Source organism: Micromys minutus, assembly GCF_963924665.1.
Source record: "Micromys minutus genome assembly, chromosome: 21".
Lineage (NCBI taxonomy): Eukaryota > Metazoa > Chordata > Mammalia > Rodentia > Muridae > Micromys > Micromys minutus.
This window is the reverse complement of record NC_137956.1, coordinates 24401367-24426906: the sequence shown is the minus strand read 5'-3', so window position 1 is coordinate 24426906 and position 25540 is coordinate 24401367. Positions and strand designations below refer to the sequence as shown.

The 25540-nt window shown below is 39.4% G+C and overlaps 1 protein-coding gene across 2 annotated transcripts; it reads right to left on the bottom strand.

Annotated features, from left to right (window-relative positions):
• Positions 1-1947: 1947 nt before the first annotated feature.
• LOC308434562 (phospholipid scramblase 2) lies at positions 1948-21970 on the bottom strand. Of its 2 annotated transcripts, none has more exons than XM_080934872.1 (8): positions 21837-21970; positions 17497-17577; positions 11265-11497; positions 9353-9395; positions 8329-8549; positions 8066-8227; positions 3850-4011; positions 1948-2360 (listed from the first exon to the last, which is right to left on the bottom strand). In XM_080934872.1, the coding sequence occupies exons 2-8, from the start codon at positions 17573-17575 to the stop codon at positions 2331-2333; spliced, it is 930 nt and encodes a 309-aa protein (XP_080790998.1). In that variant the 5' UTR covers positions 17576-17577; positions 21837-21970; the 3' UTR covers positions 1948-2330. The 2 variants fall into 2 exon arrangements, with proteins under 2 accessions (XP_080790998.1, XP_080790997.1); XM_080934871.1 differs by having other exon boundaries at positions 21714-21964.
• Between the last annotated feature and the right edge of the window lie 3570 nt (positions 21971-25540).

The window sequence follows — 25540 nt, the reverse complement described above, 5'->3', positions numbered from 1 at the left end:
AGGTGTGTCACTGTGAATGTGGGTTATAAGATTTTCATTCTAACTGCCTGGAAGTCAGACTTCCACTAGCAGTCTTCAGATGAAGAACTCTAAGCTCTGACTGCATCATGCCTGCCTGGATACTGCCATGCTCCCACCTTGATGATAATAGACTGAACCTCTGAACCTGTAAGCCAGTCCAAATTAAATGTTATCCTTATAAGCGTTGCCTTGGTCATGGTATCTACTGACAGTAGTAAAACCCTAAAATAGACAGCCTTTGGTAGGTGGGACCTGGTTCTTGGGTCACCTTTACCATTGTCCTGGTGCAGAGTAGGCCGTTTGTGGCAGAACCTTCCCCTAACGAATAAAGATTTAAAGGAACCAATCACTGGGCAAATAGGTGGGACTTCTGGGTCAGAGAGAGTAAGACGGGGAGCAGGAAAAAAGATAGGTCTTTTGAACAGGAGAGATAATAGAAGACAAAATGTAAGCAGAGACTCCTGCCTCAGGCGGTGGATCGATCCACCAGTATCTGCTAGTAGAGGGTTTATCTCTTAGAATAGCTTACACATCAGGATGTTAGTTACTGTGCCCAGTGACTGGGTTACATGTTGACTCGTGTGTTAATTTACTAAGTTTTTTTGGTGTTTTCCTTCACACAGCGACTCAACTGGGTTCCAGAGAGAAAGGTATGATGGCAAAGCATGGGTTTGGAGAAGTGCACCCCAACTAGCTGTGGGAATTTGGAGGTGTAGGGATGATATGGGAACTTGGGAAGCCAGGTGGGGAGATTTCAGAGCTCCTGCCGACTGAGAACAGGCCAGTCTGTCCGCTGGTGCCCTGCCGGCGGGAGCATGGGCTTCATATTTTTATTTCACGCTGTAGCCGTTCATCTTTAATGATGTCTTTAAGAACTGTAGATTTGTTCTCTCCCGTTCCCTGCTCTAAGCCTATTAAATATAACTTCATATATATATATAAAGCTTCACACTTGTTATGACTTCTTCCTGAGCTTGTTGCTTTCTCACTGAAGATCTGAATGTTGGTGGTGAAACATTGTATTTCACAGTCTCAGTAACGTTCTGCTTTGAAATTTCCTCCTCCAGACGAATTAGGTCATTAGTTTTGAATTCACTTAACTCAAGTTCTCTGGACACGGTCAGAGTAAAGCCTGGCTCTTTGTCAGAATATAACGGGGATAGATAGTCCTAGTCCTGTTCCTGAGTGTCCATGTTCCCCTATGAACCTAGAGTTCAAACAGTTTAATTTTCACAGCCTTTGAATCTTTCCAACTCCCACCAGTTAAGCTCCAGTAACAGCATGTTAGAGTTTTTCTAGCCCAACGTTCCTAACTTTTTCATTTTCCCCAGTTCCAAATATTTATGAAGCGCATAATAACCATAATAAAGTTATTATGTCCCAAATCTTGGTATAAATTTTCTATGTTTTTTTTTTTCTTTTTCTACTATTGTAGGAATAAAAACGGCCTGGTATCATAGGTTGATTTTATTGCAAAATTGATAGATACCTAGAGTCACCTGGGGACCTCACTTGGAAGAACCAGCCAAGATCAAATTATTCCCTGGCCCTATATAGCCACGATAGGATCTTGATGGATAACTGAAAGTAAATAGCGTCAAGCCTGGTACCCACAGTAGAGATAGTGAGTCCTAAAACTCACTCTTTCTTGGCAGTAAAATGTGTCTTCATTCACCCAAAAACATTTAAAGTTGGTAAGTTTTGAATTTTTCAGTATAAAAATTGATAACAGTAGAAATTTTAAGAACATTTAATTTTTTTCTAAAGAAGAAGAAAATACATGCAATCTTTTCATATTACCATTTTATTGAATAGAATTTCCCAGGCAACAGTATCTTTTAAAAATCTTTTAAAATATATAATTTCATTATAATAGTAGGTTTTTCTGTAAAAAAAAATCAACTGACTAGTTTTGATGAAGTAGAGTATAATTTTATAATAAAATCAGCACTAACAAGGTTTAAATTGAACAGAAGATGGACAATAAATCAGAGATTATGATTGAACTTTCTTTTCTATAAAATGTTTCATTTTAAACACTTTTTTTGTTTTTTATCTTGAATTTGGTGGATATTTTTCGAAGGGTATAAAGATAACAATCCACATCTATTCCAATGATGTAAAAGATAAACTGTCATTTGGAAATCAAAATTATACATACTAAGCCTGATGTATAACAGCTTGAATCTAAGAAATTTTAATAAAGAAATAAAAAAGCCCAAGGCTTCCCAAATATGTAGGTTCATTGTGTAGACTTCAAATCTTCTGTCACCTTTCACTGGTCTTCACCACAGATATGATTTTTGTTCCTACTCACAGCCTTCAAAATACATGTAATCCTAGATAGAAAGAAAAACAATTTTTTTTTCAGAGACAAAGAATGACCTATTCTTAGATACAGAAAGCTAAGGACACTTAATGCCTAACCTCTGTAAATTATATTTTTTCTGAACATATGATCTTTCACATACTCTGACTCTGATTCAAGATGTTTCTCCAAAATTAACCCTAAATATATTTTTCAAGTAAAAACAAAAACAAAACCAACAAACAACAAAAAAACCCTACTCAAGCCCCTCCCAATTCTCTCCATAAAATATTGGTTTTATTTACCCTTTTACAAAAACCAATCATAAATAAATAAAAATCAATAGTGAAAAAAGTCTTAGAATCTGCTCATTTGGCTTAAAAAATGATTAATAAAAGTGATCTGTGCCTGCCATTTAACTTGCCATACAGCCTTATTTCTCTATCTACATTATCTAAAAGCAAAATTCTTTCATCAAACCAGTTCATATTGAAGGGACAGAGATACAGATGAACTGTTTTTGCTAAAAACAATAAATAAATAAATCCTCTGTGCTATCAAATAACCAGTCATTGTTGATATTTATTTGAATATCTCATAAATTACTTTTCAAATGTTTTTCCTTGAATTGATGTCCTAAACATAACCACAGTCAGTATTATGTGATATTCCTTAAAGTCTCCCGTGTTCTTTTTCTTTTACTTTGTATTTGTTTGTTGAAAGATTATACACTCTAGGGCTACACAAACTCATACAATTTTTATTGTATCTTCAAACCAATGTTCAAGATAACTCATGTTTCAAATTTTCAGTGGATCTAGCTGAGAACTATATACAGACTAAAAGCTTGGAAAAGCTGTCAAAGAGTTTAATGTAGTAATTTGGGTGCAATCTGGTCAATGAGAGTTTGTAGTGTCCTAGGTATTTCTGTGGTAGAGCTAAGGCTGAAGACAACTGGTTTCTTCCAGAACATTGACTGCATATTAGAAAATGCTAGAATACTATAAATGTATCAATCATGAAGTTTTGATTTATTTAAACTGCTGAGATACCTGGGTATATGAATGTTCATATTACTTTTTCTCTTGAATCCATAAATGCTCTAAGGGGTTGGAATCATATAGGTATGACTGGTTGTGTAACTTTATTGCAATTTATAGTTATGCATTAGATGTTAAATTTAATAACTGAACATCTGCATTTCATCCACATGTTTCCACATAAATCCAGATTCAATACTTTTCCCAAATCTCTAGCTTTATGTTTTATTTTCAAAAGAAAAAACTTAAAGGCAAAAAAACCTGTAAAGTAAAATCTGTGTTTTGTCTCATAACTGGGCATTGACTCTTCCAGAGAAAGGAATCAATGGTATCTGAACTTCAGGACGAAATGCAACTAAAGAGCTACAATTAAGTAGAATCTTGTGTAAAACCCAGTAGTGTCATTGTGTCATGTTGGGGTGCATATTTGCCTAATGATTATGAAGCTCTTGTAAGGAGGAGGCTCAGGAATAGACTCACTATGAGGAAACAAGCACCAAGCATCACAGCCTTCATCTTCACATCGAGGTCGAGCGGGAACTGAATTTCAAAGTTATCTGCATCCGTGAAGGCCTCTTTTATACACCCAGACCACTGCTTGGTGATCTTGCCAATTCTAGACACCTCATCAAGAGACTTGATCTACATATGGAAATAAAACCATACAGATTTGTGGAGTATGCATGCCAAACCTTCTTTCACAGTTGTAGTAAAATCAGACAGACATTTTATTAAAGTTATCCTCAAAACTGTTTCTCTTATTAAATGTTTAGAGGATATAGGGAAGATACTAGATGAAACTTTTATTAGGTTATCTTCTTTGTGAATAGTAGCTTTCACGCAAACTGATGATTTAAACATGGAAGAAGCTTGTTGTCATCCATGGAGTAGGGTGTAGGGGTGCAAGGAATGAAATTCAAAAGCCCAGAAAGACCTAAAGACCAGGTGGTGACAGGAAGAATCCATAAGACACTCCATGAGAGACAGCCAAGGCAGATATGAGTTAGGTATGGAGAATTAGTTGGGTGTAAAGAATGCAAGAACAAAGGCATGTAAAGTCCATACTTCCAATATGAAAAGATTCCGATTTTGGGATCTTTGTGGAAAGAAAGACCAGGTCCCCAAAATAAAGTAGAACAGTCTGAGCCCAAACTAAATCTACTCCACAGAGGGCACGTGGATGCTCACAAAGAACTGAACAAATAGGCATGTGCCAAATGAAGAAGAGGTGTTTTGTCCAATCCTGAAGGTCACCTAAGATAGAAACAGACTCTCTTAAAGCCCTTGCCCTAGACAGGATCCAGCAAGTATACAAGGGACATTAAAGTTATTCCCAGGTGATGTAGCTGGAGGATGATGGCACCTCTATGTGCTGAAGTCTAACTTTAACATGGACGAAAAGTCACAGGTCACTGCTCATCCTTATACTTGCATTCCACTCCCAGGCTCGGCATAGCACACTTTCTGTTCGTTTAGAATTGGGTTTGGTCAGGTGTCTACTTCGATAGTAGGGTGAGGCAGAGGACTTGGGCATTCCTCGTGACCAACTGGCTTGGCTTGCATGTGCATCGAGTGAGCAGTATCACACAACAAGAGGCTGTGGTCACAGTCCTAGGACACACTTTTCTTGAATAGATAGGAGGTCACAGCATGGTCCAAGTTAGAGCCATATACATGAGCTTCAATACCTAGAAACTCGGCTGACCTAATGGCCATTATGTAAACACAGTGCTGTCCGTTTGAAGTCACAAACCACTACAGTTGTATCAGTTATGACACCATGATAAGCTGCTCTATCACTTTGCATTTTATGTGCAGTTGCTGTCATTTAAGCATTTATGACCAGTCATAAATCATCATACATATTTTTGACATATAAATTATATGACAGAAGCAACGTGTCGATTTGCCTGCATCATAAACCCAAATTCCCACAGATAAACATAAAAATATTTATAATTTTTTTACAAAGCAGAAACTTGAATCTAACCATATTTTATTTCTGATATACATGTAATTTTATTGGTAAGGATCAGAAACGTAAATCGTAAACTACACTCTAAAGTAGCCAGAGCACAAGGATTTTTACCTAGACTTGAGAGTGTTTATTAAAGTGTGTGTGTGTGTGTGTGTGTGTGTGTGTGTGTGTGTGCAAACTTTTACACCATGATGTATATACAGAAGTCTGGGAATAACTTGGGGATGTCAAACCATGTTTATCTTGTGGATAAAACTCTTTTCCTCAGGCTTGGTAGCAAGCACTTTTTGACTGTTAAGCCTCCTATTCAGACCCCGGGCAGATTTTAAACAGGACATCTGAACAAGGAAAGTTCTTCTCCAAATGAGTGGCCTGGCACAACTCAGAGCTCTCCTGTTATTGTTAGCAGCTCATACTATTTCCTGTTTTCAAAACAGGAACATGACCATCACAACCTCTCTAAAAAAATGAAACAGGTGGAAGTTTCTAAGGTCTGTCAAAGACAAGACCTAGATGTACTCATTCTACATATACAATAAAGATGTATCGCATTTAAGGCATTGGATATTTGAACACGGCGTCCATATAGACAAATGATGCAATTAACCAAAATCACTAAAAATATCACAAGACTTTAGTTCTTTTATTAAATTAATCACATGCCAACAAAATTTCATTTAATGCTACTCCTTGATTTTAAAGGAAAGTGTATTATATTTTGAAACTAACTAGAACTACCCCCTAATTCTCATGGAGGCATTATTTGCTGTTTGAAGAATTATCATTACGAATATTCAGAAGTATTTTTATCTGTACACATCATGTATGCGTTTATCTGTCACTTGTACTTCCGTGGATTCTAGGAGAGAAAAACCACCTTCACACACCCAGATTCTTACAGAGGAACTGAGTCTATATGAAAAGAGGAAGGGGAGGCAGAAACAACAAACAAAAACTGGAAAATGGAAACCTAGGCGAGCCCTGGGGCTGAGGTTCTCACAAAGAGATAGCTCTATTCATCCTTAGGGAGTATTTTCTCTGGGAGAGTTGAGCTTCTTGTTATTATTATTTTCTGAGAAAAATAAGATATGAATTATAAATTTAAAACATTCTCCATCTTTAGATACTTGCCAGTAAAAAATAGAGCAGCGAAGCTGGCTAGGGCATTTGTTATAGAAATAAAGTCAGGTATATTCAGATTCCAGTGCCTAAATGACCATGAGGGTTTATCACAGCTTAGAAAAGTCGAACTCTGAATGTATAGACAGAGACACATGTCTTATGCAAGGGTCACACGGGCCAAGACCCTAGTGGAGACCTACAAATGCAGACATTACTGAGATCTATGCATATGAAATCATGTCCTATTAATGTACTTTTGTTATAGGGGTTGTTTTATAAATCTGGAGAACTGGACTGTTTAGAAAAAATGTATTAATAAACCAGAAAAACATGATAATCCTTAATGATGAAAGCTACTCACTATGATGAGTGGGTGTTTCAAAAGAGTTTAGTCTGTTTCTCTCTTGATGGAGTGAGTTGAACAGTGCTGGGTAGTGAGAATTAGGATAAAGTCTGCCCAGGTCATGTGACTGCTTAGGCTATGGCATAAAGGCTGCTTGATCACTGTAGTGAGAGAGCACAAGGTCACACTTCTCTGACTGACCCCAATAATAGGCTTCTGTGATGGACATTGTGGAGGCTGCGCAGGATGACTCAGACCCAGGAGGTGGAACAAGACATCCTGGGGTTAATTCGTGATACTGGGACTGTGGTGTAATTTATAATGGAAGCCCTATTGCTTTCAGGGTTTCAGGTACTGAAGCCACAGTTTACTCTGGGTAATGGAAAATTTGAAAAAATAGAACACGAGAGAAGAGAAAAAATGTCTCTTCTATACCTACCACATTGAAACTCATGACACCAGTGGGGTTTTAATAAGAATTTCAAATAACAAAACGTGTGTGCTTGCCCAAGAGCTTATGAGGTCTATAATGCAGATTAAGGGATTAGGAATAAGGGTCTAGGAGTCCTGGTTACTCTGGGATATAAAATGAAGAATACTGTGTTAACAGTTCTCTCTCTCTCTCTCTCTCTCTCTCTCTCTCTCTCTCTCTCTCTCTGTGTGTGTGTGTGTGTGTGTGTGTGTGTGTGTGTGTGTGTGTGTGTATGTGTGTATTTATCTGTGGAGGACAAAGGACAAAGTTAGGTCTTCTCTCACTTTCTATCTTATTATTTGACACAAGTCTCTCTCCTGCCTGAGCCTGAGTATTCCTATTGAATTAGATTGTTTGACCAACAAGCCCTAGATAACCTCATTCTCCCATGCCCCCAAATTGGGATTGAAGCTAAAAAACTACACACTTGGCTTTTCCTAGAGATGCTGGAATCCAGATTCAGGTTCTTATATCTGCACAGCAAACATTAGAGACATTCAGCGAAGTCACAAGCAAAACCTCTGAAATTTTTAAATGCTGGACATTTTTTTCTATTTCTCCTTATACATTTATTTGAACTAACCTGTTTTTAAATGTCACTGAGGATGCTCTAAACTAACCTGTAATCAGAGTAACGACCTTTGTCTTGAATAATTAAATCATCATTCATGAGATGGGTACACACCAAGTCACACTATTTAGGAATACCTTAGTAATATCCCACAGGAATATATTCTTTTCATGTCAGAAAAACACATCCCATGGACATTATATTTCTTACCTCAAAGTCAATGTCTGAACAGCAGGTGCATTCAACACACGAACCAACAACCTTTAGGACATCCTGCTTCTTCTCATTCTGAAGGGTGAACTTAGGCAGACATGGGTGCCAGTTCTGAGTCACATAACCTACTGGTACCCCAGGAGGAGCCTGGATTTCTATCTGCAAAAGCAGAGAGTGCACACTTAATGTAAGCATAGCCATACTGTCCAGGTTCAGTCCATCCCTGAAGACCCTTGCTGCCATGGGAACCTCGCACTGACCTCCTGGAGGCAGCAGGGGAAGCAGCAGCTACTGCATCTCAGGGGTCTCTCCAGAGTCATGACTTCTTGTCCCAGATGATCCAGGATCCTCAAGGTGAAGGGTCTAGATGCTTCACAGCAGTTTCGAGTACAGCAGTCAGTATCTTCCACTGCAATGTAAATCATCTGCCCCAGGCTGTTCTTAATTTCAAATTTATTATTTGTTTCAAAGCCTGTTAAGACTGAAAACATACAAGACAAAATCATCCTCACCACTTGTGAAGAGTAGCGGCTCACTCCTAATGAAGCAGGAGGGATGGAGGGCCTAAGCCTCCGAAGAACAGTAGCAAGGGAAGATAGGCAGTGCAGAGGTGATCTGGACTCATAAATGGCAGTGGGAAAGGAGGATGAATATTCAGGTAAGAAGGAAACGAGTTGAATCTTTACCACCATGGACTGTCACAAGGAGGCTTTCATTTCTGTGGTCATCCAGTGCGGAGAGAAAAGGCAAGGCTGGGTATGAGGATAAATGTCCAATTGACTCATCTAGCAGAGCATTTCTTTGGTGCTTACAGAGTTTTCTGTTTATAGTTTGTGAGAGCTTTAATCGATACTTTGAAGAATGTATATGTATGTATATCTATATATCTATATATACACATATATACACTCACATACACACAATCAAAAGTTTGGGGAACACACACACACATTCACTATGGGAACTGAACCACTGCTCAAAGTTTGGGCAAGTCTCAAGCAGGTCACGCACTGACAGAGAGTTGATAAGGGGTAGAAAGCTAGGTTAGTTTAGTGCACACAGAGAAAGAGAGAGCAAGAATTGGCTGTCTCCTTTATAACACAGTGAGATCTCGTGGGTACTCTGACTCCTACTTCACAGTAGATAATGTCCATAATTTTTTTTTCTTGGGAAGAGAGACATCTGTGACCACAGAAGACAACTATAGAAGAGGCAGCTGATAGGCCTTTATCTGTGTGAACTGCTTCTATTCCTACAAATACCATTATCATGATGGCTACACACCTTCCAGAAGTTCAACTTGCTGATGAATCAGAATCTGATCTATCTGTTAAAGGAAAAAAAGAGAACATGGAATTGGTTATCAATCTTAAATATTAATATTTTACAATTTACATTATTCTGTGCAGCATTAAATATTTACTTTAATGGCAAACAGATGACACATAAATGTATTTTATTTTAAAATACGTCTATTTTTATGTGTATGCAGGTTTTGTCTACATGTATGTAAGTATGTCACTTGCAGGACTTGGAGATGCAGGAAGTGGGAACAGGAGATAAAGATGGTTGTAAGTAGCTCTGTGTGTGTGTGCGTGTGCATGTGCAAGTGTGTGTGTGTGTGTGTGTGTGTGTGTGCAACCAAATATAGGTCCTCGGCAAGACTAGAAACTGCTGTTAATTCCTGAGCTATTTCTCCTTACCAATTACCAGTGTGTTTAAATTGTTCATTTCAAAATGAGAATTTTTAGGTCATGTAAATTTGACTTATAATGGGATTCCCATAAAACTACAAAACAATGGTTTTTCAGAAGACAAGATTGATTGATAATGTATAAATATATCTGAATAATTTTATAGTATCCTATCACTCATTATAAGTGATAACTTCCCTTAATATTTTATTTTGCCCAGATTCAATTGTGCATATTCCAGGGTATTTTTTAAAGACCAAAATCTTTTTTCTTCTGTTTAAATATTCCACTAAGTCCAATGAGTACCAGTGTACACATGTGTTGGGGTACCCACAGGAGTGTGGGAAGTCTATCCGTGACTGTACTTTCAAAGAAGAAACGGTCCCCTTCCCTCATCAGGTATCCAAAGTTAGGGAGGTCTCAGGAGCTGCCCCAGCTTCAATGGAGGAGTTCTGCCAGCTTCTCCTTCTTCTGGCATTTGCAGGAAATCAGAGCTTCTGTGCATTTGGAGTTTCCAGTTCTGCCACACCTAGAAGACTACGTCTCACGGCTCCCTCCTTATTCTCAAACTTCACCCTTCTTCCTGCCTCTTCTGTGCTTTGGTTGGTATGGGTGTGTCAGCCAAAAAAATAATGTTCCCGTTAGGGACAAGCATTCACAATGACTGAAATTTCTGAGTCTGCTGTTTGAGTGTACGTGGAATATGCTATTGCTATGTGCCAGACAGACTGGAGACGGCTCAGCAACCACAGGGTCATCTGGGTGTGTTCCTGGATTGGGGGCACCTCCACATCCCTCTCCACTTCCCTGATTTATATATTTCACCTTGAGTTACTATGAGTTTTTATTAAACTTCATGCTGTTAAAATTATCACCGAACTATAGCTCAACAAACCCCCTAGTCTCTTTCCTCAGTGGAGGCATTTATAATGCTAAACTTTCCAAAGATTAACAACAGCGTTGTAGCTTATAAAGCTACATGTCTGAAAAGCTCACTCCTTGTCAGGTGCCACTTAATGATAATAACTGATAAATTTTATTTACACCAGGCTTTGGAGTAAAAAGTGTCTGTGCTCAGTACTGAAGTCCACATTTGAAAAGTAAATCACAATGACTCTTCCTTGGTTTTAGACCCTGAACAAGGCAGTTTTTCAATTTGACAGTAGCTTTCAATTCCAAAAAGAATGGTGATAATTTTTATCTTGCGCACACATCACAGATTTTCCCATAAGCACTGAGCTAGAGATGATAACTAGAATAATGTTTAATTAATCCTGGCCATAGCCTGCTCTCACAGGCTAACTTCACAGGAACAGAAAACAGTTATCTCACACACTGATATTCTGCTTAAAAAGTGAACCTCATTTAGAGGAATTATGAGTATCTGGAAGACATAGAAGAAGATGTTATGCTTTGGTGAATGAATCTTTTGTTGTTCAAGTAAATTAGAAGTAGAAATACAGTCTTTTATTTCTTTGTGAGTTCTGAGTATACAGACTTACCTGATTTAAGTATTCTAGCCCGGGTGGGCAGTTCAGAAGAGGTGGCGGGGCTGGCATCCACTGGGTATTTACAAGGACTATAGTCTGGCTATTTTGCATAGGACGCCGTGTTCCAGCATGACCTTCATGTCCAGCAGTTGAGACTGTGTAGCTACCCTGAGGCCCTGGATAGCCTGACTGAGGACCTTGGTAGTGAGTCTGAAGTATGGAATGTCCAGGTTGTTCTGTAGGTCCTTAAATGGGAGCAAGAAAAGTGACTTTCAACTTCATAGAGAAAAAGTTTCAGCAGTTCAACTAGATCTCAGACATCTACCAAGTGACCTCTCCACCCAGAAGTTCTGTGTCTATGAGGTTTAAGACTTTTCAGTGCAGTACCTGTGGTTTATAACTGCTTCTAATTAGGAAGGATGAAGAATAAACACCTATGTTGATTGTTATAATATTCACAATAGCCAAGATGTGAAATCAGCCTAGATACCTACCAACCAACAGATGAATGCAGAAAAATTTACATGCACATAGACACTATATATACATACACATATATATGTATATATGAATTTAGAGACACATATAATCAATATACATATAGAAATACATATTAATTATAGATATAAACAATGGAGGTTTATTCAACCATAAAAAAGCATGAAATTATTTGTAGGAATATGTATGAAATGAGATACCACCCACATGAGAATACATACACATATGTAATGTTCCTTAACATATACATGAATTCTCCCATTATTACTACACCTAAGTATTTCTAAGATGCCTGTTCTAGATGTTGAATTTGAGAGCTCTGTTGTAACTTGCTCTGTTCCTATCCACTAGTGCAGTAAGCATTCATAGGAAGCTTCTTTGTCACATATGCTGGCTATAAGGTAGAAACCTATTTAACTTCTTCCTCTATTCTGTCTCTCAGCTACAAATTTTTTTCCTCTTACAGATTTTACTACACCTTGTTTCTTCAATCAAAATATCTTTTCCAATGAACACATAGTGACAATTACAAAATTTAAATGTCTAGCACCCAATGGACTTGCTTATATTTTTAAAGATTTATTTATTTTTATTTCATGGGCATTGGTGATTTCACTGTCTGCTTGACAGTGTCAGATCCACTGGAACTGAAGTTACAGACAGTTGTGAGCTGCCATGTGGGTGCTGAGAATGGATCCCAGATCCTCTGAAAGAGCAGCCAGTGGTCTTAACTGCTGAGCCATCTCTCCAGCCCTTCTTCTTCTTCTTCTTCTTCTTCTTCTTCTTCTTCTTCTTCTTCTTCTTCTTCTTCTTCTTCTTCTTCTTCTTCTTCTTCTTCTTCTTCTTCTTCTTCTTCTTCTTCTTCTTCTTCTTCTTCTTCTTCTTCTTTCTTCTTTTTTGGTAACAGAGTCCTAGAAATTTCTTCTGTAGAGTGTGTGGTAAATGTTCAGTAAAATGATGGACTTTATTATGATTTTTTCACACATGTATATCATGTCCTTTGAATTTTTAGTCTCCTCTCATTAACATGAGTATGTATAAGCACAACAGGAATTAATCAAACAAAACAAAACAAACATAGAAAAAAATTCTAGGCAATCTCAATGTGGGTAAATAACTAATGTAGTAGAGTGAACCAGAATCTCCTATTCCAAGGTTTCATAAAAGTAGCAAATTAATGTTTGGGGTTGAATGATACCTGTTTTCAGGGACATGTGCTGGGCCCTCAAGGTTTCATAGCAGGTCTGTGTTCTACCCACCAGTTGAGAAGATTATTGGAATCACCAGTGGTAGTAAATAGGTACTCATCTAAGTCTTCCCAAAATACTTTCAAGAAGATGAAAAACCATTCTTAGGTCTACCTGTGTAGGAGATACTATTTGGTGGCTTTCTAGGATTATCACATTCTTCCCTAGACTTCTTAATCTTGAGAAGCCAGCTCAGAGCCTTCCTGTTTTTGTCTTAAATCCAGTGTTTCTTCCTGTCACTAAGGAGTGACTCTGGATCATAGTGATTTTCCATGTGATTATTGGTTGTTAGAAGAATGTTTTATCTCAGCTCTGAAATTAACTGCAATATGCTCTCTCTTTATAGTTTCAAGTTTTATACCTACTACCTACTACACACACACACACACACACACACACACATATGGCTTAGACCAATAGAGCAAAGCTCGCAGCAATTTAAAAATTTAGATTAGCAGACAAGGTGACAAGTTACACTGTGACACTGACATACTTGCACGTCAAGACCTTTGCTCCCAGCTCATCTGCTGGGATCCTCTTGTGTACCATCCACTGCTTCTGACTAGTCCCTAGAATAGCTGAGCCTACTTTTGTTCTTTATATGACATGTTTCTTAAATCTAGATTACACACACATATACACACTAGTAATAATGATTATCATTATTATTATTATTATTATTATTATTATATAGCAGGGATGTTTGTCTTTGGGACTCTGGCTTATATCTCTTCTCTCTGACTCTTGCCTACTTGTAGGAAGCCGTTGGCGCCATAGATGGCGCCAGTTTCCCGCCCATTGTTCAGCCTACAAAAACCTTTCCCCTCGTGTTGCTTGGCAACCACATAAGTCACAGCCCACTCTTGGGGCACATGATTGAGCTACAGGAGAATGCACCAATCAGGTAGCAACACAAGTCTCTTAGGCATATATAGCAGTGCATTTTCTCCCCCACGTGGAGAGGAAGACAGTGGAGAGATTGCGGGAGACCCCACGTGGAGGGATGGCAGAGAGATACCACGTGGAGAGAAACCCGGTAGGAGAGATTGCGGGAGATCCTGCGTGGACAGAGAGATCGCACGTGGGGGACTGCGCGTGAGAGGTCGCCTAGACAGTAGAACCCGGTAGGGAGTCCCCGGCTCAGAGAGAAGTTTCCTGCTCAAGAAGTCCCCTGCTCAAAGTGCTGTACAATAAAGGTTATCCGCAGAAGAATCTGTTTGTTTGTTGCACGCCTGTTCCTATCGGTGGGAAGCGTGGGCGAGTGACACCTACTCAGACATACACCAACACATACATCCTCTCTGTCTCTGTGTCTCTGTTTTATTTGTTTGTTGATATTTGTTTTATTATGTTTAGTTGGTTTTTGGGTATTTGTTATTTAGATGTTTTACTATACCGTGCTGGACTGGCCTTTAGCTTGCTATGTAGGCTAAGTTGGGACCAGAATCATTGAGATCTACCCTCCTCTCCCTCCCAAAGTACTAGGATTATAGACGTGTGCCACCACACTCAGCCTGACGTATATTTTTGAACATGGTACTGTCTAATTTCATCCATCTCTACAAATGACATAATTTCACTCATTTTTTCTGAATAAAATGTGTGTGTGTGTGTGTGTGTGTGTGTGTGTGTCATGTGTGTATGTCTGGTTTCATTCATCTACTGATAAGCATCTAGGCTGGCTCCCTATTTTGGTCATTACAAATAGTATAGTAATTACTATGGATAAATGTTTGTGGTATGTTTACTTTGATCATTTTGGAGGGGATCATGTGATGGTTCCATTTTTAATTTTTGGAAGGACCTCCAATACTAATACTAATTTTCTTCCTGACTGTATTAATGTTTTCTTCAAGTGAATCGTTTAGAATGGTGTGTCATGGAATTTGGATGTAGTGCTAATTCATCTCCCCAATGGCTAAGGCCTACTGAATTCAAGTAACTAAAATGTTTCAAAAATAAGATATATAAGGGTTCTATGATGGTATAATAATGCTTTTTAGTATAGCTTTAATGCTTGAAATTTATAAGTTCTGTATCAGGCACGTCTTCCAGAAGATAAATGAAGGGCAAGTGCAGCTGCAGACCTGAGAGGCTTTCAGATAACTTCCAGTACGCTTACACACGGCAAAGATTTTATATTCATGTGACAGGAAAGGCTTTAGGAGAGATGGCAGCATATGAGGTAGTTACTTTACATGGACTCTATTTACAATGGTACAGAAGGAAGGAGAATAAAAGCACTTTAGGAGACAGTCTGGTGAGAAATGTCCCATACGGAAAGAGAATGTCTACCCTATGACTGCGTAAATTTGACCTTACCATTAATGAGGGGGACATCTTTCACTAGGTGGCATCAAGGGGTTACTGAGTAAGGCAACTGGAAGTAGTTCACCTGGTTCCTTACAGAGTGTTTTGGGGGTTGCTCAGGCACACACTGGCAGATATGGGGGAGTCTATGGAGAGAAAGCTCCATGACACCTCCAGGTAGCCATGAGTACAAAATGCAGAACTGGAAGCCTCTTCGAAACTCTCTGTACCTAATTTTCCAGTGTGTATGGGAGACAATAATAGTGGAATGGTTCCTAAATCCTTACAAGATAAAGGTTGTCGAGAAGTCATTTGGATGAAAATCCAATGTACAGTATTTCCATATAACCTGTGCATATATCTCATACATACAAAATCACCACTGCATTGCCTAAAGTACTAATTCTATGAAATGTCATGAAAACTACCATGTTGGGGGCTGAAGATTTGGCTCAGTGGCTAAGAGCACACTGACTTTTCATCCAGAGGTCCTGAGTTCTATTCCCAGCAACCACATGGTGGCTCACAACCATCTGTAATGGCATCCGATGCCCTCTTCTGGTGTGTCTGAAGAGCTACTGTGTACTCACATACATAAAATAAAACAAAACTCAAAACTACCACGTCTAATTGCATTGGGAATAATGAAAAGGGATGTGGACATACAAGATCAATACAAATACTGTTTTGTTTGTATTTTGTTGATTGTATTTTGGTTGAATAATTGTGATTGTATTTGTTTGAATCAGCAGACATGGGCACAAAACACTGTTTCTTAGTTCCTAAGAGAATCTTTAGATTAACCAGCCTAACTGTGGCAATTCCTTGCTCCTAGCAATGCCTGTAGCCCAGGAATCTTTAAATTTTAAGTCATCATTGTTTTTACATCATTGTTATCAGAAGACATGTCTTAGATGTGGTCATGGAGTTTAGAAACCATACCAAGTTACTCTTTCTAAAAAATTCCAAGCGAGACACTAACTGAATTTTACATGTATGCCTCGGTTAAATTATCTATAAGGTTAATTAAACTGGTCTGTGGGTGCCTGGGTTAAATGGTAGACATGCTGGGAATTCTTCAAGCCTTTTATCTCCAAGAACTCAGAACAGACATTCTCAGCCCAGGCCCCACAATAAAATCACCTTGCTCTTTGGAAACCGGCAGTCATTGTTTAAAGGTGTGCTTTAATTTCCCTAGGAAGATTCTCCACATTAGTATTTGTAAATGAAAATTAATGACAGCTACAGATGAGAACGGCTGCCTTAGAGCTCTGGAGCTTAGCCAGCTCATCTTCCTTTAATTACAAACATCTGGATAAAGATCCCGGACCCACAGGGAGTTCTCTAAGACAATTACACAGGCCATTCAGCTCCCAAGCCAATCTGTTTACTCGGAGCACAAAATGCACATACCCTTCCCCACAACCAGAACAACTTTGAGATTAATCCCCAGGGAGCTCATTCAGGATCTAAGTCCGCCACTGGTAAATGTGGTGCACCATCAACGTTGGCATTTACAAAGGTTCTGCAATGCTGACAATAGCATTTGCCTAGATTTCTGAGATAGTTTAGTGTTTGAAAAGATAAACGAATGTCCTACTATGTGTAATATGTGACTAACTTCTTTTTGTTTGTTTGTTTGTTTTACCAGGAAGAAACAGGCAGTACCTACAAAGGAGTGAAGCTTTCACATCCATCACAGGAAGAAAACGACAGATACTGCGAGCTAATGACATTGGTGTAGTAGGCAGCTTCCAGTTTTAAGGTTTCATTATTTTTTTCACCGAGTACAATTAATTCCAAAGACTTTATGGCACAAGACCACCCCCCAGTTAGATCTTTGAAAAACCATCACATGAAGCAATTTTCAGCACAGGGGAACAACCAATAGAAGATTACTTATTATCTCTCAAGATTTGATTTATTTTCAAGCTTGTGCTTCATAACTAAATATAGACTCGTTGACTCTATTCGTTTGTCATATTGTTTATACTCCTTTATAAATCAAAAACGAAATTGTCGGAGAAAAATGCATAGTTTAAAACAAGACAAAACCTAGACCACTAATGTCTCTTCCATTCAATTTTAAAGGAAACATTAATAAAAATGGAGACATGGTCACTTCATCTTTCTCTCTCTTGGAACATCAATTGATCAGTGCTATTTTTCTTCTGCAACAACTGTTTTACCTTGGACTGCTGTTGGTGGATACCGAGGGACATACTTAGCTGTCAGGTATATTCCTGACCCAGGAGCCTCCATTTGCATACCTGAAATTCAGGAAGAGGTACACACATATTAGCTTAGATGACAAAACCAAAAACAGCGTGCAGTGCCAAATGTGCTTGAAACATGAGGAGTAAACGCAACACATTAAGGTGTGTCTGTGAAAGAGCCAACAGAATCCTATTTGCAGTAACTTTTTGTGTTAGATAGCTCAAGGCAGCTCAGTTACAGGGAATGAATTCCCCCAAAATTTCAAGTTTGCTTCTGAGTTGTCTGCCCTATGGTTTTTTTTATGACATTAGAGCAAAGATAATTCTAAGAGCACATATGGAGAGACAGTATGTGGAAAGTAATAAAACTACCAGTATGTGGTGGTGGTACTGGTAGAAATGTGCTATTTAAAAAAAAAACAAAACAAAACAAAACTGTTTTCATTAATTCTGTGAGAATTTCATGTGGAGAGTACCAATTGAAGTCAATGGTTTATTAAACTATGAGTTACACATCTGTAATCATTGCCTTGAAATTTAATTTTAGGGTCTTGATGTCTCAACCGTTAACAGCACTTGCTGCTTGTTCAGGGCCCGGAGTTCGGCTAGCAATGCTCACATTTGTGCAGTTCACATCTGTTTGTAACTCCAACCCCACTGGATCTGACCCTTAGCCTCTCCGGGTACCTGAACACACGTGTAAATACACAGTCACACAGACATACGTGCACATAAATAAGAAACTGCCACTTTTATGCTTACTCTGAACCTGCCCTACTGACACTGAATTGTACAAAGTCTCTAAATTACAACTAACTGATTTCTAAAAACATAATATATATTATGGCTTGAGTCATCTTAATATGTGCACAAATGTTTCAACCTATTACTTCTTCGTAGCCATGTCTCTCTAGGGAGTCATTGACCCATCTCAAGTAGCCAATAAATATGAAGTGAGCATCTTTCTATGCTACTCTCAGTTATCTCTGGGTGACAATGGCTCTGCCATTACAAAAATTATGATGTAGTAGACATTATATTTAGTTATAGAAACACGGCCTTAACATAGAAGGAAACAGGGGCTGGAGAGATGGCTCGGCAGTTAAGAGCACTGACTGCTTTTCCAGAGGATCCCGGTTCAATTCCCAGCACCCACATGGCAACTCACAGCTGTCTGTAAATCCAGTTCTCCGTGATCAGACACGATCGCACCAACATACATGCAGGCCAAACATCAATGAACACGAAAAGACAACTACCAAAAAAGAGGTAAGAAATATCCTGGCTTTTCACTTTTATTATCCGCCTTTCAGACTTTTGTGGACTTTTAAAGATCGCCCCACTCATTTGCTTAGATATATTTTTGAGAAAGGCTAGACTGAAGCCATCCTCCTTACTTGATTGTTTCATGACAACTCAGCAGCATAGAGCTCATGGCAACCATAAATCCATAAAACAAATAATCCCTTGCCCCAAATCCTGTAACCTATACTCAGTTATCAGGTATTGAAGACCTCTACAATAACACCACCTCAAGCCATTAAAACCATTCTCTCCTATGTCTCTGCTACAGATGAGTGGCCGGGGTGTTTAGCTCTCCTATCTGTTATAGGCCTGCCTGCCACCCGGACACTCACCCCGGGTCTTAGATAAAACCTAAAAATGATACACAAGGTAGCTCTGATGTGAAGATCTATGCTAAAATCTTCACTTTTTAAATAACATAAACTCACATATTACCAGAATCAGATGGCCTCAATAAGTCAGGAGCTATTATAAGCACATGCACTCGTGAACACACACACACACACATACACACACACAAACACACACACACACACCCCTATACAACTATATGTCTGTGAAACAAAAGAATAAAATATGCCCATAGCTAAATGGATTGATCTTTCTGAACTGAAATGAATGATCCTGAAGTTTGTTAAGTATAGAGTAACTTAAGTCTACATCAATTTACATTTTAAAGCTTTTTGTGAAAGTAGGTCAATGCTGACATCATTAATAAAGATCAACTTGGGGGAAATATAATCAGTACGGTCCTGGAAATGGTCTAATATATTCACCCATGCTGACACATCGTTTTATCGCTATTTTTACATTGACCAAGGGGGGAAAAACATTTCAGAAATGCATTTTTTTTTCCTCCTCAGATGAGAAACTTAAAACTTTAACATGGCAAAATCTGTTCTTAAATACTTGATAGATACACATTTTACTTAAAATTTTATTGAGAACAAAAGCACAAAGCATTAAGATTGTTCAGTGTAACGGAACTATATAAAGGCATGTGTCTGAGGGCCTGTTAGAATGAACTGATTGATTACCATTGTAATTTTTTAATTTGTGTGAGTGCAGTAAGCTTTGTGTATATGAAAGGTACGCAGAAGCAGAAAACTGTCCATCTGAAATGCATTTTACATATATAGTATGTTTACCAAACATGCCTAATATTTCGTTTTCCCAAAGGCTATAAGGGAAAAATTCATGGCATTGGATATTTTTGCATACATTTTCTCTGTTGTTGAAATATTGAAATAGGCATTGGATTCTGTAGCATTAAAAGACACTAATTAAATTAAAAATACAAGCCCCAGGTGGGGATGATACACGGCTTAATCCTAGCACTTTTGAAGCAGAGGCAGGGGTATCTAAGAATTGGATTCTAGCCTGGTCTCCAGAGGGAATTCCAGGACAGGCAGGGGTACACAGAGAGGCCCTGGTCAAGAAACAAAAAATTCAAAACCAAAACCAAAACCATAACCAAAGCTAAAATAACAAAACAAAAATAACATTTTAGCAAAGAATTAATAGGGAGAAAGGTGAAAGTACTTACAGTGTTTGTCCATGATTTACAGTCTTAGAAGAGAAGACCTGTGAAGCCATCATACACTGACTGCTTGACTCATACAAGACGCCCTGGAGTTCCACAGACTCGTGAGCTAGTGTTCTTCAGTTATCTGATACAGCCTAACTCTTATTCCGTATTCTGTATGTAGTTTTCAGAAAGACCTGAAATGGGTGGCTGGCCCATGATGGTTAGCAATCTTCTAAAAGCCTTTTGGTGAAGAGTCCAGCGAACCAGGGGTAGAAATGGGAAAGGTCCCCTTATGAATGTGACATATTTAACCCATGTGTAAAGTTTTAATTGTTGTGGTAGCTTCTCTATCCCAAATAAGCCGGTGCAATGAAAACATAACTCAGTTAATATGAATATAAGCAGTGTGCCTAGATTGGACAGTTCTACCACTACACCACTCTGTTTCCCCTGCTAAGAAACCTCTTATAACTTGTGGTTTCTCAAGGCCACGTGCTTCAGCTCCTTCTTCCTTCCTTCTCTACCTCTGGTGACACCCCCCACCCCTCTAGTCAGCAGAATAACAAGCAGTCACCAGACCGGAAATATTTGTAAAGGGTTAATAAAATATGCCACAAGAAAGAAGCAAGCAGATTCCCAAATGACCCTCCTTAAAGGGAATGTGTGTGTAAAACCGATAAAAAAATAATGACTGGCCTTAACTCTCATGCTTTGTGGACAGAGATGTGGGCACCCCACTTTCTTGTTAAGGAATATGGTTTATAGCCATAACTGTCCTTTTTGAGAGTGGCACTTGGAGGTAAGTTATTTGGGCCATTAGCAGTTAATCTTTGACATCTGTATGAAACCTCCCAAGTACTTGCTCCAGTTACCAGTTGTCAAGGTGTGATTATGCTGGGGAATGAGGGAGTGACAGGCACTTTTGGCCCTTTAGTCTCTAAAGTTAGCAGGGGTTTTTTTGTTGTTTGTTTTACAAAAGTAACCAGCGGGTGCTTCTCACCTCCACTGAGTTAAGACCCTTCCCTAGTAAAACAGGGAATCCTGTTTATAACCAAATTAACTTAAGTGGTAAGACAGAGAACACATCTAAAGGCAAGATATACAATGGACAGAGTAACTGGCTCCTTGTTAAAAGATGTACGAAAATAACCCGTACCTCCTACCTGCCCACTACATTTTACATATCCAGGCAGAGGTCCTTCCCTTGCCCCTTGAACACCTCCACTTCCCAGACGCCTAGGTCACTTCTCCTAACTTCCAGGTTGAATCTCCATCCTCAGATTCCTATTCCCAGGACTTGTAAATGATCTGGGTCCCATGAGGGCCACAGATTCTTTTGAGAGGAACCAGGGCTTACCGTTCTTAAGCAGCCTCAAGTGAGTTGAGTTACTAGAATCCAGGAACCCGCCGCGACTCAGCTCTCAAGACTCCTAAGAAAGGCACAGGCACTACAGGTCACTAAAGTCAGGGAGAAAAGTACCTTGACTTGAGGCAGTCCTTGAGAATTAGGCTTTGCTTTGAGGTTTCTGTTTCCTGAGCTGCGGCACGCCCCTGTGACTAGGTTGAAACCTAGCCTGAGTTCTCAGTTTGAGTGTTCACCTGCTCCTGGCAAAGGATCTTGGTAGAAATGATGTGTGCAGTTCTGGAGCTCCAAGGGAACACTTACTGGCGGTTCCTTTACTCGGACTTCCACTGCATTCTTCGGATGCTGGCACTGACTCAAGAGGAAACTCGGGAATGCTTTCACTTCCTTCTCTGCTTTAGATTTGCTCTTTGTTTGGTTTGGTTTGGGGTTGGGAGAACCGGTGCTTATATCCCAATAGACCTCAAATGCCTAACTTCTCATACAGAGTACCAACAGGAGCCGCGTGACCACTAATATTTTTCTTTATGGTATTTTTGTCATAGTAATGATAGGACAGCTGTTCACACTCGGGTGATTAGGCCTTTCTGAGATGGAGTCTCCCCATGACTGTTATGGGTCTGGGGTCCCTCCGAGATTCACCACAACCACCGGTAAGTTTTAATAAGAGGCTTTATTAAATACTGTCAGCAGAACTGCAACTGAGCAGGGTTCCCCATGTGCAGTATCTAGTCATACCGAGCCAAACCCAGAAGATTTACATTTATTTTGTCTACCTGGTGGGAGAGTCTAATTTTAACGCACGTGTCTAGCAGATGTCCCACTCGTTAAGCAAGAGTATGCAAGCCCGATTACAAAAGCGGAAATCGTTTCATTGGTCGGTCTCAGGCCCGGGGGACAAAGGGCTGAGGTTCCAAGAACGCTGGCTGCTTGTGCTCCTGCATCGCTCCCTACCTGTTACAGGGTGTGGCTGCCATATCTGGTCTGGTACCCTAAATTCTCCAGCCTATGGACTGGACTGCTCTTCCCTATATAATCCAGTCATTTAGGTTACCTGGACATTTTGTCTTGTTTTGTTGTTTTCTTTGTCTATCCTTTGCCCGCTTGGCCAGTCACTTGTCCCCGGCTGCCCAGTCCTTAGTTTAGTTTGTAGGCCCTCATGTTTCTCCCTTCTACTGCTGTCCCCGCCCCCTCCTCTCTCCCCCACATGGCCCAGCTCAGTTTGGCTGTGTTGTGGACTCTCCCTTTTATAAAGCTTTTGATCTCTCAACCACAGGAAGTCTAAACTTTAAATGTAACTGTTAATCATCGCAGACCTTATTTCCTGAGCTCATTTTTCTTTCCCACAAAGCTGGGCTGTTTCTCCTGTCTCCCTTCACTGCTCCCCACAGAATGATTACAGTCTTTTTTTTTTTCAATTTCTCAACAGATAAAAATTCTAGAGAGGGACTAGTAGTTAGATGTTTCTGATAGGCAGACAAAAGAGGAGTGAGGTGAGCCATGGCTGTATAACACAAGGCTTCTTCCTTATCCTTGATCAGAAGTGAAAACCAGTCAGCCTAAAACAAGGCCCTCAAGGAGGGTTTCTCCAACCTCCGCTGATAGATTCTCTCAACAAGTTTACCAGGTCAGATTGGCAGTTGTGGGCCAATTAACCATCCTGCTTTCCTTCAAACTGACAAACCCTAAACCAGGGGTGGAAGACCCTTCAGGGAAAAACAAACCAAAAAAAAAAAATCAGCTCTTGAGCAAAGAGAGAATTTTCATCTTGAGGATCCCCCTCCCCTCCTGCTTTTGGGGGGTCTTTTCTTTCCTCTGTGTGTCTGCTCCACACTGATCTTCCACACACCCAACAATAGCCTCTTTTCAGATGCCGAGTCTGGGTGCTGTGCTTGGTATTTTTCCTTTTCCTACCTGTCAAGCTTAAAGTTTGTCCTGCCATTTAACTGGCATAGAAAATGGACCCCATCAAAACCCCAGATGGAAGCTGTAGTCTGTAGCAGTGGGGCAGATGTTAATGCACAGGGAAGGAGAGCGCCTGCTCTCCACTGGTAGACAAAGAGGACAGCATACACTCTTAGAACCAGGCCTGACTTCAAAAGAAAAAGTCCTCCATTCCAGGAACAAAGCCAGAAAATTCCCCATGCAAGAAGAGCCTGGAGAGAACCACAGGGATGGGGAAATACCTGTGCCCTAGCCTCACACAGTTTGGGTATCTCATCTTGTGGCTAAGTGTTCATGACACAGGAATGCAGTCCACTGACCACCTGGACACAAGCCAATCAAAAACCAATCCAAGCAACATCCCCAGCACCCACCAAGGAAGCTTTCAATTACCTAACCCTAGCTAAAATTCCCCTAGAAAAAGACCTGCACGCCTTTGTCTGTGGTTGCCATTATTTTTCTTTTATTGTAAGTGTCTGACCTCTCTCCATGCAGGCTTCTTGTTCTCTAGAATTAAAAACACCCTTGCCAATTGCATCTGCGAGTGGTGCTCTCAGTGTAATATTTTTGGATTCAACAAGACCATAGTCCATTTAAGAATGAAAGCATAGCCAAGTATGTAGCTGAATTTACTAATATTTCCAAAAGGCCCTGGGTTCTACCCTCAACACCCAGAGATGGGGAAAACCGTAGGCAAGGGCACAGTGAAAGCACAGAACTATGTCACTTTGTAGGTAGAGGGGTTTATTGGGGAAATCAAACTGTCAAGGTTGTCTCTGGAAAACTAGACAGCAAACAGGAAAATGAACCTTAGGAGTTTTGAGGAGAAGGCTTATGAGCCAGAACAACCTGGGAGTTAGAGCAGGGCACAGGGACAAAGTATCCCTGACAGCTAGGGCCTAGTGAAGACTTTGATCACCTGCAGGTCAGTTTGGGTTAATCAGGAACTAGATGACCAAGGAGAGGGTGAGTAAGGAAGTAATCCTTTTCCTGTCAAATAAAAAGCAGGCCCTTCACAAGACTCTAGAATTCACTGAAATCTGAGGAATGCTGACTTTAGATCTTTGTTTATTTGCTAGTAATCCTATGTTGGTGTTCTGAATTACTCAGGGCAATTGATCTAAGAAAAGAGAGATACTGCAGCATAAATTGTGGTTCTCAAGAGGCAAGGGGATGGGCCTCTCAAGGACTGAACCCCAAAGTCTTTATCCACAGAATCTTTACTGTTACACAAAAGGCACCTTTGACAGATGTTTCCACAAACTAAAAGTTATCTGATCTAGAGGTTTTCTTGAAAGAACCGTTACCTTAAGCAATTCTCAGCCATAGGGAATTTCCTGGTTTGCCAGGCATGTCTCCAGACTAAGTTTTGGGAAGGCTCTGAAAATCCATACAAAGAACCCCATAAAATCTCTGATAACAATCACTGTCAAAATGCCTGACTAATTATTCTGGAAATATTAGGATACAGGAGCTAAACATTTCATGAAAAAAATAATTGTATATGTTTATATAAAAATACATATATGAAAATATGTGTATATATGGTATTATTGTTTTATATCAGATTATACTATAATTCATTATTTTGTTATAAATATTGGTATGAACACTGTAGAAGTAGGTTTATCTAACTATGTTGATTTTTCTAAAGAGAGAAAGAAGTACATTTACCATTACTTATTAATGACTATACTGAGTAATAGTTAACCCTAAGTTAAATGAAACAGGAACTTTTTAAAAAGGTTTTAAATCGGTAGTATTTGTAAAATAACATCAACTCTTTTGTATAATTTATAGTTACATTTAATATGTAGCTTTATATTAAATTACAATAATATGTAAGTTTCCATAAAAATAGAAAATGAAAGACTAAG